Source organism: Phoca vitulina, unplaced genomic scaffold (genome assembly GCF_004348235.1).
Source record: "Phoca vitulina isolate PV1807 unplaced genomic scaffold, GSC_HSeal_1.0 scaffold102, whole genome shotgun sequence".
NCBI classification, from domain to species: domain Eukaryota; kingdom Metazoa; phylum Chordata; class Mammalia; order Carnivora; family Phocidae; genus Phoca; species Phoca vitulina.
This window is the reverse complement of record NW_022589805.1, coordinates 1330036-1346418: the sequence shown is the minus strand read 5'-3', so window position 1 is coordinate 1346418 and position 16383 is coordinate 1330036. Positions and strand designations below refer to the sequence as shown.

General features: G+C 52.4%; 1 protein-coding gene across 1 annotated transcript; it reads left to right on the top strand.

Moving 5' to 3' along the window:
* The first annotated feature begins 3302 nt into the window (after positions 1-3302).
* NAGPA (N-acetylglucosamine-1-phosphodiester alpha-N-acetylglucosaminidase) lies at positions 3303-11827 on the top strand. Its single transcript, XM_032397719.1, is given in 12 exon segments — positions 3303-3491; positions 3583-4038; positions 5187-5326; positions 6182-6290; positions 7559-7687; positions 8181-8386; positions 8491-8538; positions 9522-9650; positions 9834-9965; positions 10054-10117; positions 11618-11796; positions 11799-11827. Coding segments are annotated over 12 exon segments (1707 nt in total). The 5' UTR covers positions 3303-3405.
* The last annotated feature ends 4556 nt before the right edge of the window (positions 11828-16383 follow it).

Genomic DNA, 16383 nt, shown 5'->3' with positions numbered 1-16383 from the left:
AGAAAGAAAGAAAGAAAGAAAGAAAGAAAGAAAGAAAGAAAGAAAGAAAGAAAGAAAGAAAGAAAGAGTTATAATCAAGCAGATTGCACCTGTGATGGGAAAGACTGGGTGCACGGCCTGGACATGGTATTCTTTCCCTCAACCGACAAACTGACAGTGACGTCATTTTGGAATGTTCGTGAGGTCCGGAGCCGACGACCAAGAAAGAACTCTTGAGACGTCTTTGGTGCAAAAAGGTGGTTTTATTAAAGCACAGGGACAGGACCCGTGGGCAGAAAGAGGGGCTGCACCAGAGTTGTGAGGAATGGCTGATTATATACTTGGAAGTGGGGGAGGTAAGGACAAAGGGAGGTGTCCAAAAGCACTTTCATATGCTAAAGATTTACAGGACACTGGAGGCCTGACTATTCCTGAGTTAAAGTTGTTTTTCCTTCTAGTAAGGCGTTAACATGAAGATAGTTGGGGGCTTACTGGAGAAATGCTATACTCTGCCTGCCTCAGGTCCTGGTCAATGGGCTGCAGCCATGTCCTGCAAGGCTCTGGCCCCTGAGCTCCCACAGCTACCCCTTTTCCTATCCCTCATGTCTCAGCCTAAATGGGCTTAGAGAGGCCTTCCCTGCCACTCCCCTTCTTTCTCCATCCTGCTTCTTACCACACTTGGGTTGTTTAGTGTCTATCTCTGCAAGGGCAGGACTGGTCTGTCTGTTTCATCAGCATCTAGCACATAGGAGGAGCTCAATCTGTTCAATCTGCAAATGACTATGGAACCCAGATGAGGAAGCTGAGAGAAGACAAAGGCACCTAACGAAGGGTAAATGTGAGCAGAGGAGAAAGCACTGAGTTAGTTAGCTGGTATGGCTAGAACTGTGGGTTTGGGCTTAGAAAGATAAACCAAGGCATGTTAAAATTTTTAACTAAGAGTTTGAGCAAAAATCAATTCGAATTGGGCAGTACCAAATTGAAGTGGATATGAGCCAGGGGAAAGATCTCTACTGAGAAAGTGAGAAAGTGAAGAAAGGAAATTGATTGCCTATAGCTTAATGCCTAGTTGGCTGTTAAGTTAAAGCTGTTTGCAATTGGTCATCCTTAGCATTTTGATTTCATAACCTTGAGGCATTTACAGGCTTAGGTTTTGGTTTGCTTCTTTTTTTTTTTAATTATTTAAATTCAATTTAGTTAACACATACTATATTAGTTTCAGGGGTAGAATTTAGTGATTCATCATTTGCATACAACACCCAATGCTCATTACATCAAGTGCCCTCATTGGTGCACACCTTGGTTTGCTTCTGTAGGCAGTGTTAAAGAAAAAAAAAAAAAAGACGGGTGCCTGACCGGCTCAGTCATAAAGCATGCAACTCTTTGATCTCAGGGTTCTGAGTTCAAGCCCCACATTGTGTGGAGAGATTAGTTTTTTTAAAAAAGTAAAAAAGAGAGACAACAGGCCCCAAATGGAGTAACATATGCCAAGCCCCATGTCAGCCAACCAAGACTTAATATCTGACTTAACTACAGTTTCAGACTCTTCCAGGAATGAAACCTTTAACCAGTCAGTTACCTGGTCAGCACTAGTGAAGTCATCTGCACCAAAGGCCCTTGTCCTTCCCTCAAAGGAAGGTGACCTTGCCTGAAACAATCCACTCTGTCTCACTCCCTTTCTGCCTATGAAAGCCTTTCATTTTGCACAGCTCTTTGGAGCTTCTTTCTATTTGCTAGATGGGATGCTGCCTAATTCGTTGAATAAAGTCAATTTAATCTTTAAATTTACTCAGTTGACTTTTGTCTTTTAATAGCAGCCATGGCATAAAGCCACATCAATCTAATGGCCTCCTTGTTTAATTAATAGGCTGCTCAGCAAATGGAGAATTTCCATGGGACTTACGCACTTAGATATTATGTGCTTGTTACGTGTTTTGTCAAAGGAGTGACAAAGTTGGGAGGAGACCAAAGGTCAGAACTCTCTATAGAGACTGCCTGTACCTACATCTCCCAGTTGACGTAGAGAAAAAGAGGACTTCCAGGGACAGGGAAGCTGGTCGCAGGTCTGGGCTTGTTTGCTAAAGACTTTTTGCAGCCTGGATGTAAAGATTAGAAAGACATCATCCCTTCACATCAATATGATGAGGAAGCAAAAGGCAAGCTGAGGACAAAGCACAAGCTGAGATCCCACAACACCCTCCCCACCTCCCACCCACCTCCTTCCTGGACTCCAGGTGGGAAAAGTGTGACCTTACTCCAGAAACTCCCAACTGTCTTAATGTTAATGCTTTGCTACAGGGACAAACAACCTTAGCTTGACTAAGTCGCAAGGCCTCCAGTATCCTCAAAGTCTTCTTTAGCATATGAAAGTGTTTTTGGACACCTCCCTTAACCTCCCCCAACTCCCAAGTATATAATCAGCCATTCCTCACAACCCCAGGGCAGCAGCTCTTTCTGCCCTCAGGTCCTGTCCCCCTGCTTTAATAAAACCACCTTTTTGCACCAAAGATGTCTCAAGAATTCTTTCTTGGCCATCAGCTCCAGACCTCACCTACATTCAAAACTATATCAAAGGTCATAAGAGACCAAGGCTCAGAAACTGTTCCAGATTCAGGGACACCACAGAGACATGACAAGAAATGCAATTCCTGGATTGGACGCTGGATGTGGGGAAAATAGCTGTAAAGGACATTATACATGGGGCGCCTGGGTGGCTCAGTCGTTAAGCATCTGCCTTCGGCTCCCGTCGTGGTCCCAAGGTCCTGGGATCGAGCCCCGCATGGGGCTCCCTGCTCTGTGGGAAGCCTGCTTCTCCCTCTCCCACTCACCCTGCTTGTGTTCCTTCTCTCGCTGTGTCTCTCTCTGTCAAATAAATAAATAAAATCGAAAAAAAAAAAAAGCTGTCCTTATTTTTTAAAAAAGGACATTATACAGAAAATTGGCAAATTTTCTGCGGATTAGTTAATAAACTCTATCAATGTAAAACGTCTTAATTTTACTTAGTCTGTGGTTATGTAGCAAGATGTCCTTGTTCGTAAAAGATATATAAAGTACTGAGGTGAAGGATCCCGATGTCTGCAACTTGGTTGCAAATAGTTGGTGGTGGGGTGGAGTATGCGAATGAAGTTGAAATAATAAACTAAACGGAACAAAAGTTAACTAGTAAATATAGGTAAAAGGTATATGGGAGTTCTTTACATTGCTCTTAGAACCTCCAAAACCTCCGGTAAGTTTGAAATTATATCAACACGAAATATCGCCCCCACCACCAACCCAGCTACACTCACCTTCTGAAGACAATAAATTATAGGACAAGATCTCGCGATATCCAAAGGAGCCCAAGCTATTCTGTTCCGGTTGAAATCGGCCACCAAAAACCTTGAGTCACGTGGGACGATCCCACGTGATCGGAGGCCCGGTTCCAACATGGCGGCCTCCATGGGTCGCTGGCTTCTCTTCCTCCTTGCGCTGCTTGGCTTCCTCCGGGAGGCGACCAGCGGCCTCGACTCGGGGTGAGTAAAGGTCTGGAGGGGTGAGCCTGGTTCGGGGAGTACTCCGCCCGGGACACAGCCCTCCGAGCTGACGGCCGCCCTGTCCCCGCAGGGCCTCCCGCGACGACGACTTGCTGCTACCATACTCCCGCGCGCGCGCGCGCTCTGCCCGGGACTGCTCAAGGGTGCGCGCCGGCAGCCGCGAGCACGAGAGCTGGCCACCTACCACGGCGACCCCCGGCACCCGCGGCCCGGCGGTGCGCACCTTCGTTTCGCACTTCGCGGACCGCGCGGTGCCTGGCCATCTGACGCGTGTGGCAGAGCCCCTGCGGACCTTCTCGGTCCTGGAGCCCGGTGGGTCCGGCGGCTGCGCTTCGAGGCGCCGCGCCACCGTGGAGGATACGGCGCGGGCGGCCGGCTGCAGGGTCGCCCAGAACGGCGGCTTCTTCCGCATGGACACGGGCGAGTGCCTGGGGAACGTGGTGAGCGACGGGCGCCGGGTGAGCAGCGCCGGGGGGCTGCAGAACGCGCAGTTCGGGATCCGCCGCGACGGGACCCTGGTCACCGGGTGAGGAGGCAGGGAGCCTCGTGACTGTCGAGGGCAGAGGACCTGAGATTTGGGTTGTAGCCGTGGTGCTGGGTTCAAGTCACCTGACAAAGCTGAGCCTCCGTTTCCGTTCTGCAGAATGGGGATTGTAATACTTTCATTGCAGTTCATTTCCCAGTATCACTGAGCGCTTGCTTTGTGTCAGGCAATGTGCTGCGCACTGGGGATATAGCAGTGAACAAGCAGACAGCCTTTGTCTTCACGGACCCCTCCCATTACTAGGAAAAATAAATAAAAGCCAGGGAAATGATTAAGATAAATTTAGATTGTATGCATGTAAAGAAGCAAGGAACAGGGATAACCAGTGTAAATGGAGTGTAGATTTTAGGTAGGGTGAATAGGAAAGGCCTGTCTCAGAAGGTGACCTCTGGGTTGAGACCTGATGATTAATCACAAGTTAGCCAAGGCCAGAACTGGAGGAATAGCATTACGGTCAGAAGGAAGAGCAAGTGCTAAGGCTCAGAGATGCACAGGGGTTTGGTGTGTGTGAGTGACTGAAGGAAGGAACAGAGTATCAGGGGATGACAGGACTGACTTTGGTTATTTAAAAACATGCTCTAGGGGCGCTTGGGTGGCTCAGTTGGTTAAGTGTCTGCCTTCAGGTCCGGTGGTGATCTCAGGGTCCTGGGATCGAGCCCCGAGTCAGGCTTCCTGCTCAGCAGGAGAGTCTGCTCCTCTCTCTCCCTCTGTCCCTGTTTGTGCTCTCTCTCGCTCTCACTCTCTTTCTCAAATAAATAAAGTCTTTAAAAAAAATAAAAATAAAAACATGCTCTAATCCTGGCTAGAGGCTGGGTTGGAGGGACCAGAGTAGAAGCAAGGAGACCAATGATGAGTTGTCAGTAGGCATCAGGTGGTAGTTTGGCTAGAGTGATGGCCTAGGAGGTTGAAGGCCAGAGATGAACTTGAAATCTGTTGAGAATTGTTTATATTAGATGAATTATTAACTGTGATGCATAGACTGTTTACAAAGGCTGCACTCAGGACCAGGATGGTTCCTGGGACACCAGGAGGAGTCAAGCAGCCAACCTGAGGAGGGGAGGTAGGAGGGAACCCTACTACCTGCAGTTGCCCCTGCCGGTGAGTGAATCTCATGCCTTTTCTGTGTCCAGGTACCTGTCTGAAGAGGAGGTGCTGGACACTGAAAATCCATTTGTGCAGCTGCTGAGTGGGGTCGTGTGGCTCATCCGCAATGGAAGTGTGTACATCAACGAAAGCCAGGCGGCTGAGTGTGATGAGACACAGGAAACAGGTTTGGGGGCGGGGTGTGGCATAGTCTTGTTGAGAACCAGGACCTCTGGGCTGGTGGGGGAAGCTCTTCTTAAGTCTTTGAGCAAGTACTATTCAAGGTACAGGGGATCGACAAATGAGGTCCCTGCTCTTGGGGAATACATAAGAAAGAAAATAGATATGTAATTTACTGAAAGGAAGTGGTAAGTGCTAAGAAAGAAAATAAAGTTGGGGGAAAATAAAGTTGGGTGGAAGAAAGGAGCTGTGAATCAGAATCCCGAATCCCTGGGGGTAAGGCCCAAACCTGTGTGTTTTAACAAATCCCTTGGATAATTCAGTTTGAGAACCTCTGGGATGTGGAGTACTGGTGTGGGAAGGGATGCTATGGCCCTGATGTGGAAATGGCTGTTTTAGACCGAGCAGTCAAGGGAGGCCTCACTGAGGAGGTGCCCTAGATTGGAAAGAGCAAACCACAGGAAGAGCTGAGGAGAAGCACAGTCCAGCCAGAGGGAGCAGAAGGTGCAGAAGCCCTAAAGCAGAAAGTGGCTGCAGGGTGGTGAGAGAGGAGCCCCCACAGATGAGGTAGGAGAAGCAGGCCAGGGCGGCCATGTTGGGCTGATGAACCATGGAAGTCATCAGAGGGCTTTCCCCTGGAGGCTGATGTCACTTAATTTACACCTGAGAAGGGTCATCTGGCCGCTATGTGGAGACTGAGTGGGATGGGGCAGAGGGGAGGCAGGACGATACACGTCTAAGTGAGACACTGGATGGTGTGGAACGGGAGGTGGAGAGTGGCATTGGACTAGCCAAAAATAACAGGCAGAGCCCAGGAGTCTTCTCAAAGGGGAGGTGATCAGCCAGGCTTCTTCTCTTTTAGGTTCCTTTAGCAAATTTGTGAACGTGATGTCAGCAAGAACAGCTGTGGGACATGACCGGAAAGGGCAGCTGGTGCTCTTCCACATAGACGGGCAGACGGAACAGCGGGGGTGAGTGCCAGGAACTGGGAAGGCCACGCCTGGGCTGAGCCCTGCTTTGAGGAACTTCAGCCCACTGACAGCTGGCCGTCGGACTCCCAGCTCTTCCCTGGGGATGTTCACGTCCATCTGTCCCCTGCCTTCCCATGCAAAACAGTCCCTAGATCTGTCTCACTTCTTTTTTTTTTTTTTTTTAAAGATTTTATTTATTTGACAGAGAGAGACACAGCGAGAGAGGGAACACAAGCAGGGGGAGTGGGAGAGGGAGAAGCAGGCTCCCGCGGAGCAGGGAACCTGATGCGGGGCTCGATCCCAGGACCCTGGGATCATGACCTGAGCCAAAGGCAGACACTTAACAACTGAGCCACCCAGGCGCCCCAATCTGTCTCACTTCTGAGAACTCATCGTCCCCTACACACTTCTTCTCAGTCTCCCCAACTTAGGCCTCCACTCTCCTGAGCCCCGGATAGGGTGATAGGAAGTAATTACAAAGTTAGCAGGGAGAAGACCTCTGTTCCAGTCCCAGCTCTGCCATCTGCTAGCTCTGTGGCCACAGACAAGTTGCTCAACCTCTCTGAGCCATAGTTTCTTCCTCTGTAAAGAGAGTGTGTTAGTTTGCTATTGCTGTGTAACAAACAAGCACAAACAGCACTCATTTGTTAGATCACAGTTCTGTAGGTCAGAAGTCTGGAGGGCTCAAATCATGGACAAAATCAAGCCGTTTGCCAGGCAGGGCTCTCATCTGGAGCTTCAGAGCAAGAATCCTCTTAGCTCATTCGGGTTGTTGGCAGGATGCAATACCTCATGGTTGTAGGACCGAAGTCTGTATTTCCTTGCTGGTTGTTGGCCCGGGGACCCTCAGCTCCTTCAGGCTGCCCACATTCCTTCCCATGCATGTTACCCTCCCCATATTCAAGCCAGCAAACATGTGTCCAGTCCCTTCATCCCCTTTGTATTTGCAGTCTCTCTCACTTCACATTCTGCCACCAGACAGGGAAAGTCTGCTTTTAAGAGTTCTTGTGATTCCTTTGGGCCCACCCAGATAATCCAGGACACTGTCCCCACTTGTGGACAGCTGAGCCATGTAAGATAACACAGTCATGGGAGTGATCTCTCATTATATTCACAGCTTCCAGGGATTAAGATGGGACATTTTTGGGGGAAGCCCATTTAGAAATTTGTCTGCCACAGTGGGCATGATACTGTCTACCATGGAAAGTAAGATCAGTTAAACCGGAAATGCAGTGGACATGGTCAACATTAATGCTCTTGTGCTTCAGCATTAACCTGTGGGAGATGGCAGAGTTCTTGCTGAAACAGGACGTGGTCAACGCCATCAACCTGGATGGAGGGGGCTCCGCCACCTTCGTGCTCAACGGGACCTTGGCCAGTTACCCATCAGATCACTGGTAAGCATGCCAGAGCCCCCTTCTTGAGGTCTAAATCCAGGCCTGTCCTCAGCTGTCTCACTCAACAAATATTGAGCACCTACTATGTGCCAGGCCCTGAGGATTCAGCCGTGACCAGGAGAGCCAAGATCCCTGCCTGTCTGTGCTTACAGGAAGAGAGTTGAATCATACATGCTGTACCAGTACCACCCACACCAAGAAAAGGGGATTGATAGGTCAGGAAAGACCTCTCTGAGCATAATGGAACTGAGCTGAGATCTGAAGGTTGAGAAGGTGGCGAGGCAGGGCCAGGAGAACCTTCTGGGCAGTGAGAACAGCATATGTAAAGACCCTGGGGTTGGAAGAGATTGTGAGGGTGAGAAGAACCTGTAAAAGGCTGAGGAAGGGGCAATGGAGAGAGAGGCAGCCCTCGGGGGCTGTAATAGGGGGTAGGAGGGGTCCGCTGGGGATGGTCAGCGCCTTTACACACCATGTCCCCCCCCCCCCCCCGCAGCCAGGACAACATGTGGCGCTGCCCACGCCGCGTGTCTACTGTGGTATGTGTACACGAGCCCCGCTGCCAGCCGCCTGATTGCAGCGGCCACGGGACCTGCGTGGAGGGGCGCTGCCAGTGCACAGGGCGCTTCTGGCAGGGCGCGGCCTGCAACAAGCTGGACTGTGGCCCCTCCAACTGCAGCCAGCACGGGCTTTGCACAGAGAGTGAGTGGGGTCTCTGGGGCGGCAGCTGTGACTGGGGCTCCCAGCCCTCACTGCCTGGCCCTGCCTGGGCCCCTCACCTGGCCTCCTTGGTCTTGTCTTGGCAGATGGCTGCCGCTGCGAAGCTGGATGGACGGGGTCCAGCTGCGGTGAAGGTAAAAGCCACCAGGCCAGCTGCTTCCCCACCCCTGGCCCCATAGGGAGAGGGGAGCGTGGCAGCTGCCTTTACCCCCTCCTGTTTCTTGCTCTCGCCTGACTGTAAATCACTGCATTAGTCTCCTGCAGCGGCCACAACAAATTCCACAAACTTACGCTGTCGCAGTTCAGGAGGCCAGAACTGCAAAATCAAGGTGTCTGCAGGGCCCGCACTCCCTCTCAAGGGTCTAGGGGAGGCTCCTTCCTGCTCCTTCCAGCTCCCGGTGGCTCCAGGCGTTCCTTGGCTTGTGGCCACCTCACTCCGCTCTCCGCCTCCGTCTTCGCACGGCCTTGCCCCTGTGTGTCTGTCTCTCCATTCCCTTACGCAGACCCCAGGTCATTGGATTTAGGGCCCACTCTAAATCCAGGTGCCCTCATCTCTTAAGATCTTCACTTAATAGTATCTGCAAAGACTCTGTGTCCAAATGCGGTCATGTTCACAGATTCTGAGGATTAGGACACAATATTCTTTTGGGGGGACACAGTTCAACCCCCTGCAGCCATCCACAGTTTCAAATCCTTCAGGGCTTTCTTTTGAGTAAGTGAAAGGAATAAACCCCTCAGCCTGACCTGCCAGGTGCTGCAGCCCCTCCCTGACTCACTGACCCAGCTCTGCTCCCCCAAACCCCAGCTTAACTGCCCTGTCCCCAGGGGCCTGCCTACCCCACCCCCTCCAGCGGTCTGCTGCTGCTGCACTTGTCCCCACCTGTACGTCCACGTCTGCTTTCTGGCTCACTGGCCACCTGCCCATCTAGACAGGAAGCTCCAGGAGGACTCAGCCTCAGGGCCTGCCTTGAAGTGGATTCTCCATAACTTTCTGTTGGAAGCATATGTGAATCTACGGGGCCACTTGGAGTGACAGAGTTCTGTTTGCTGTCTTGTTGGCCCTCGCCTAGGCGGGGCGGGGCTGGATTTTGAAATGACTCCCCTTTCCCCATGCCAGCTTGCAGCAACGGGTCCTTCGGGGAGGCCTGTGCCATGAAGTGCCGGTGTCAGAACGGAGCTGCCTGTGACCCAGTCCGAGGGACCTGCACCTGTCCTCCTGGCTTCACTGGAGACACCTGTGAGCAGGGTAAGCTAGATGGGCCCCAAGCCAGCTGGGAGGAAGCGCCAGGGGCACCTCCAGGGTCTAGCCTGGGGGGACCCCGGGGGGCACTTCTGCTTCAGCCCAGCTCTGCACATACCTGGGGCCCATTCCGTCCGTGCAGAGAGAGGCCCTGCCACTGAGGCCTCCACTTCTTCCTCCTCTCCACAGAGTGTCCTCTCGGCTGGCACGGGCCAGGCTGCCAGAGGCCTTGCGAGTGTGAGCACCAGTGTCCATGTGACCCCCAGACTGGCAACTGCAGCCTGGCCCAGGCACCAGCCCTTAACAGCATCCTCTCCCAAGGTATGGCTCCTCCCAGGCCCCTGCGGGGGGCAGGAGGGGGCACACCCCTCCCCTCCCAGTGTGTCAGCCTCTCTCTGGTCGTTTACAGTGAAGCAGTGTCTCCAGCCATCCAAGACCACCCTAAGAACAGGAGAACTGTCCCTTCTCACCGGGTAGGAGATTTGGTGGGACTTGGGGTGGGGATGGGAGGAAATCCCGCCTCCCTCCACCTGTGAGGTATGGCCTCTGCTCAGGGACTCAGCAAGGCTAGAAGGTGGTAGCAGGGCACCCAGGTGACATTTCTCCAATATAAGCATAGGGAGATGCTCATAGCTGATGCTCACAGACACCGAAGTGGCCCTGGGAGATGGGAAGAGGGACCCTGGTCACCGCCCCAGTGGGAGTCGAGGGGGCAGGGCATCGGACTCCTTTCCCTGTGAGACTCGAAACTTATTTTCTCAGTACCTGGTGCCTGGTACAGAAGGAACCCCAATCCAGGCCCCAAGGAACTCACATCATTTCTCAAGCACCACTATGTGCTCCTTGTGGTGGGCTTTATCTCTGTTTTCTAGTGCAGTGGGTCTCAAACTTGACCTCTGGTAGGGGGTACTAAAAGAGATTGCTGGGTCCTTTCTCTGGAGTTTCTGCTTCAGTAGGTCTGGGGTGCAGCCTGAGAATCTGCATTTCCAGTGCTATCCCAGGTGATGCTAATGCTGCTGGTAGGGAGACCCCGCTTTGAGAACTTCTTTTCTTGTAGTTCTCACCTCATGGCCCAGCCCTGGGTGCCAGCCCAGCCCCACCCCCGTTAGAGGTGGGAATCAGGTGTGGGTATGAGTGAAAAGTTCCTGGCAATGTCCTAGAGGACAGTCTCATCATTAATAATGCAGATCCCAGGTCCCTCCTGGAGGTCCTGACTCAGTGAGCCTGGGGTGAGGCTCTGAAGGCCCAGAACCACACATGAAGAAAACCCTTGGCAACGTGCTTTGAAAATGCACCCAGAGCAGGGACAGTAGCTCCCGGGAGTGCCCTGCCCCCCGTCTTAAGTTCAGGCTCCTCAGGTGTGAGACTTTGAGCCCCTCCTCCCCAGTGCAGACCTGGATCCCATTGACAGCTGCTGGGCAGGGAAAGGGAGCCATGGGGGGCTGACGAGCATGCCCCCGCCCCCAGCAATATGCTTGTGTCCGCTTTTGCGTTGAGGGCTTCAGCCAAAGATTCACATGAAGGAGGAAAAACAAGGATCATTGAAAGACCCCGCCAGCTCTGCAGGAGGGAGGAAGGGGTGCAGTTCTCCCTGCTCTATCTGCTTTGAGGTTTCTGGAACATCCCCTGGAGACCAGGATGCAAACTGATGCCTCTTGGGGCATCATTAGATCCCCAAGTGTATTTTATTTGGCCTGCAGAATTTAAAAAAAAATTTAAGATTTATTAGCAACATCTGAAAATCAGTAACAGTCACGTAAAAAAAAAAAATTCGTGGTTTCTCTTGAAATATCAGGAGATGTGGCAGGGCTGGCCTGCATGCCACATAGTGACTCACTACTGCTCCCCGAATGTGTGTCTGGAGGCCCCCAACACTGCCACTGTTGTGTGGGAGGGAGGGAGGGAAACCCTTCCCCTCCTGCCAACAGCACTGCCCAACAAGCCCCTGTTGAGGCTTTCTTTTCTGCACCCAGGACCACCTGGCTAGCCCTCACCCTGGCCCTAGTTTTCCTTCTGCTGATCAGCACAGTGGCGAACGTGTCCTTGCTCCTTGGCTCAAGAGCAGAACGGAGCCGGCACCTGGATGGGGCCTACGTTTACCACCCACTGCAGGAGATGAATGGGGAGCTCCTGGCCACAGAGAAGGAACAGCCGGTGATGCCCACAACCCCTTTAAGGACTGAAGCCTCCAGCCTGCTCTGAAGGCTTGTTTCGACACGGTCTGATTTCTGCAAGGGAAATTTCAAGGCCGCTGATCATCTGGGTGATCTCAGCCCCTGTGCCAAGCCAAGCTTCTGACAGCACCTGTGCCTCAGCCCCTCACCTGGCCCCGGGCCCTCACCTGGTCGCCTGCCGTGACACATGCAACCCTAGCAATACCGTGCTCCCCAGAGAGAGACTGCGTCCTTCCCTGCCTGCCTGTGTCTGCTGCCTATAAGGCCTCCCCTGAGGGCCTCCCCCGAGGGCCTCCTCCGCTGCCAAAGAGCCTCCGGCCTCCCGAGGCCGGGGCCGCTAGCGATGGAATGCACCGTGACCGCACCATGACCAAATGGCAGGGTCCAGCCAGCCCCCCTGGACAGGGATGGATTACAGAGACGAGGGCCATGTCATGGGACCCTTTTGTACAGACCTCATCACAGAATTTGCCAATTAGAACTCTTATTTCCTGTCACAGGAAGCTCCTTAGAAAGGGGGGGGGATGAAATCATGTTTACAAACTTTCTATTTTGGTATCCTGCCGCCAAGAGAGGCTTTTTATCACTTGAATAAATTGATGTAATTAAAGGAGCCCCCGGGTGGCATCTGAAGCCTGAATTGTGGATTTCTGGGTGTACCTAGGTCTTAACAGGTGGGGTTGCTTCACCTGAATCCGGGGTCATAAACAGGCAGCCCAGAGCACATCCAGCTCCCTGATCCTCTTTCTTTGATCCAGGGTTTCTCCCTTTGTGGTGTACACAAGTCACCTGGAGATCTTGTTAAATGCAGATCCTGGCCCGGGGTGGGGTACAAGAGTCTGAATCTCTAACGAGCTCCCAGGTGAGGCTGAGACTGGGGGGCCTGGACCATGTTTTGAAAGGACAAGGTTTAGTCCGCACCATGACTAAATGGAATTTAAAGTAGTTACCAGCGTTTAAAAGTCAAGAGATAAACAATATCAGATTTCTGACTTCTTTTTAAAAGAGGGCAAGCCCACAGCCCCTGCCAATGCCCCTCCAGGGCAACGACTTGTCAGAGATGAGAATCCGCAGTCCCTGTGTGGGCCTGCCTTCTCCAGGTCATCGGAGCCCCCAGCGGTCTGTGGCCTGCCATCCCTGTGAGTATCTGAGTTTATAACCCGTGGCCGTGAAGGGTCTTCAGGAAGTGCCTGGTAGCCCCCCCTCCCCATGAATGTATGTTACACTGTGCTTAGCAGATCTTTGGGATGAGAGATGAGGGAGGTCCTGTAGCTCCCGGCAGGTCCTCAAAGAGACTCGTGCATGTTATGAACTGAATGTGTCCCCCAGCCCCCAAGATTCCTATGTTGAAGCCCTAACCCTCTCCCCTTCCCCCCACCCAGGTGATAGTATGAGGAGGTGGGGCCTTTGGTTTAATTAGTTTTCGTTGAGGTTGTGAGGGTGGTCCCCGCATGATGGGATTAGCGCTCTTGCAAGGGGAAGAGATGGGAGAACACCCACTCCACACACGCACAGAGAGGAGGCCGTGTGGACACGCAGCAAGCTGGCAACTGACTACAAGCCAAGATGTGGGCCCTCACCAAGAACTGAATTCGCCAGCACCTTGATCTTGGACTTTGAGCCTCCAGAACTATGAGAAATAGATGTCTGTTGTTTATAAGCCGCCCAGTGTATGGTATTAGTCACAGGAGCTTGAGCAGGCTAAGACACGGTATAACTTATTAGCTATCTCGTACTCCGTAACTAGTCCAAAACTTGGGGGCTTAAAACAACAACCAGGTACTGCTTCTTCTGAAAAATAATTATTTTTTGTGATTCTCGGGTCAACTAGGTGATTCTGTTGATGTGGGCTGGGGTCAGTGATCTCAGCTGAGCTCACTGGTATGTCTGCAACAGCTAATGGGCCCACTGGGATGGGCTGGTCTGAGATGGCCACAGCTGATGACATAGCTCCCCCTGGTGCCTCATCCTCCAGGAGGCTGGTTCAGGCTTGGGATCCAGGTGGGGGACGGGGATCCTGGAAGAGAAGCATGCAAGGCCTTTTGAAGCTTCAGCTCAGAACTGGCGTGACCTCACTTCCACCGAGTTCTGTCAGCTGGTCCCCAGGACCCCCAGATTCAAGGTGAAGGGACACACACTCCACCCCATAGTGAGAGGAGCTGCAAAGAGGCCTGGGTCCAGGAGGCTAATCGAGCCCATCCTGCAGTCTGTCTGCTGCCCTGCTGGCCCAGTTTCACTTCAGAAAGGAAGAATTTGGTTCTGAGAAGTGAAATATCACAGGCCAGTTTCCCAGACTCCCAAGTTCCTGCAGGAATGTGTCTGTGGGTCTGCGTGTCTTTCTGTCTCTCCCCCTGAAGTTGAGAGCCGCTGAGCCAGCCTGTGATAGTCCCTCCAGGGTGCTGTGTTTTGGTCCTGCAGTGGGAGCCACGGGCCCAGTTGTCAGTATCCTTGGGCATAGTTGATCCTACACCTAGTGAACCATCACCCGAAGTTCACACTACCCACGGCCAGGCGCCTGTCATTTCTACCTCCTAACTCAGCCCCTTTTCTGGGCCTGTGACCCAGGTTGGAGGGAAGGGAGAGGTGGCATTCACAGCATGTCCAGGAACTTGAGGGCGGCTGCTCATCCAAGGAACTAGGCAAACGCTTCACGTTGTAATTCCTCCTTCCAGAAATGGAAACAACCAAGTTCACATGTTCCTCCAGGGACCTTGTTTTCAACTCCACCTGGAAGTCTCATTCTGTGTTTTGCTCTCTTGTAGTGAACAGCTGGTCCCTGGGCTGCTTTGATGTTTTGCTCCCAGTGTTAAAGGGTAGCAAGTAGTGACAAGAGCTGGGAGGACTTCCCAGACACCATTGAATCATGTTGGCATATTCCTGAGACACAGTTCCTGAGCCCGGCTGCAGGTCAGAGTGTATTCCCCAGGAATGTTGTATTATTGCAGAGGTCCAGATCCTGTCCCAGGCCCATCGAATCAGAATCTCAGGGGCAGGGGGCCTGGGAATCTATAGGGAGCACCTTCAGGGGTTCTGAGGCAATGGGCTGTAGAAACCCTTGTCCTGGGAGCTCTGAGCTCTGCAGAGGGCATCTCTGTCCTTGGCTGGGCTGGCAGCTGAGCTGGGAGGTTAAGGTGCTGTGCATGGGTCTGGTGGATTTCAGGCCAGAGGGAGCTCAAGAGGGTCCATTGTGGTGTGCTGGAAGGGTCCCTGGTCCAACGACTAGGATAATTCACCCTCCCTTGTTTGTATAGGGGTATCTATCATGCCTGCCCAACACCCAGGCCCTCTTTTTTTAGTAAATGCCCTGTCTTTGGCTGGATCCCTCCCAGCAGCAGAACCTGAGATAAGGATGTGAGGGCAAGTAGTTTATTTGGGAGGTGACCCCAAGAAGCCCTGGTGGGGGCAGGGAAGTGAGGTAGGGAAGGAAAGGCAGCCAGTACACAGTGCATTAGTGAGCGGCTCCCCACTGTGGGCAGCCAGGCTCCATCACCTGGGGTCTCTGGGAGAATGCAGAGAACATCTTGGGGTTTTGCCTCTGGTGGGGTGTTTGTCAGCCGACATGCTGTCATTGTGGGGTGGAGGCTTCTCCTGGGGGTTAACTCCTTGGCTTGTCTAGCTTGCCCTACACAGAGGCTGAGTATACTTCAGCAACCAGAGGTAGCCACCAGAAACTTGCAGTTTCTTGCATCCAGACGCCTCCTGGTGGTAATGAGAATGCCCAGCGAAGGTGCGCAGGACACTGAGAGCCACGGCCATGAGCCTCCCTCCCATTGCCTTTAGGGCACTACCTCTCCCCCATTCTCTATCCCTCTGGTTTGGCTGGTACCATCTCTTCAAGTACCAGATGGCATGAATAAATGGGTCGGAGATAGTCCCCTGTCCCAGTTGGTTCACCAGAGCCCACCCTGGAATTTGGGGAAAAACACTTTGCTGAGATTGTCCACCTGCCAGGGTGTGGGCTACATGGAGAAGGAGAGTGAAGCCAATGTGGAGAAGAACCAAATCAAGACAAAAGGGGGACATCATTTAAGCCCCTAGATCCAACTGTACCTGAAGCCGGTAGCATTCTTGGACCAATTACACGGACCAGTAAATCCCCATTTTTGCTTGAGGCACTTTGTGTTGGATTTGAGGTCTCTGGCAACCCACAGAGTCTAACACTCATACTGTTCGAGGAGAGGCACATTTTGGACTCGGGCATTTGCGGATGGGGCATGGAGCAGTGGCAGAAAGGTGTTTTGAGATTCTGACACTTACCTCTGGTGGTGGGTAGGGGCATGTGTTGACACATATATACAAGAGCTCGTCATCAAGCTTTGGGGTTGGTAGTTAGGGATTAACATGGACTAATTATGGTGGTGCAAGAATCCCCTCCCCACCTTGTGGTAGTGATGGAAGACCCCTGGGCACAGAATGTGGACCAGATGTCTTGGTGGCCTGACTTGGAACCTCCAGAGTCCTGTTGCCATGGTAACAAGTGGCTGTTGGGATGCTCTTTATAAAACTTGAGCATCAGGAAAGTCCCCAGAAAAAGGTTCAATCCTGGGCTTAATGGGTGGGCTTTC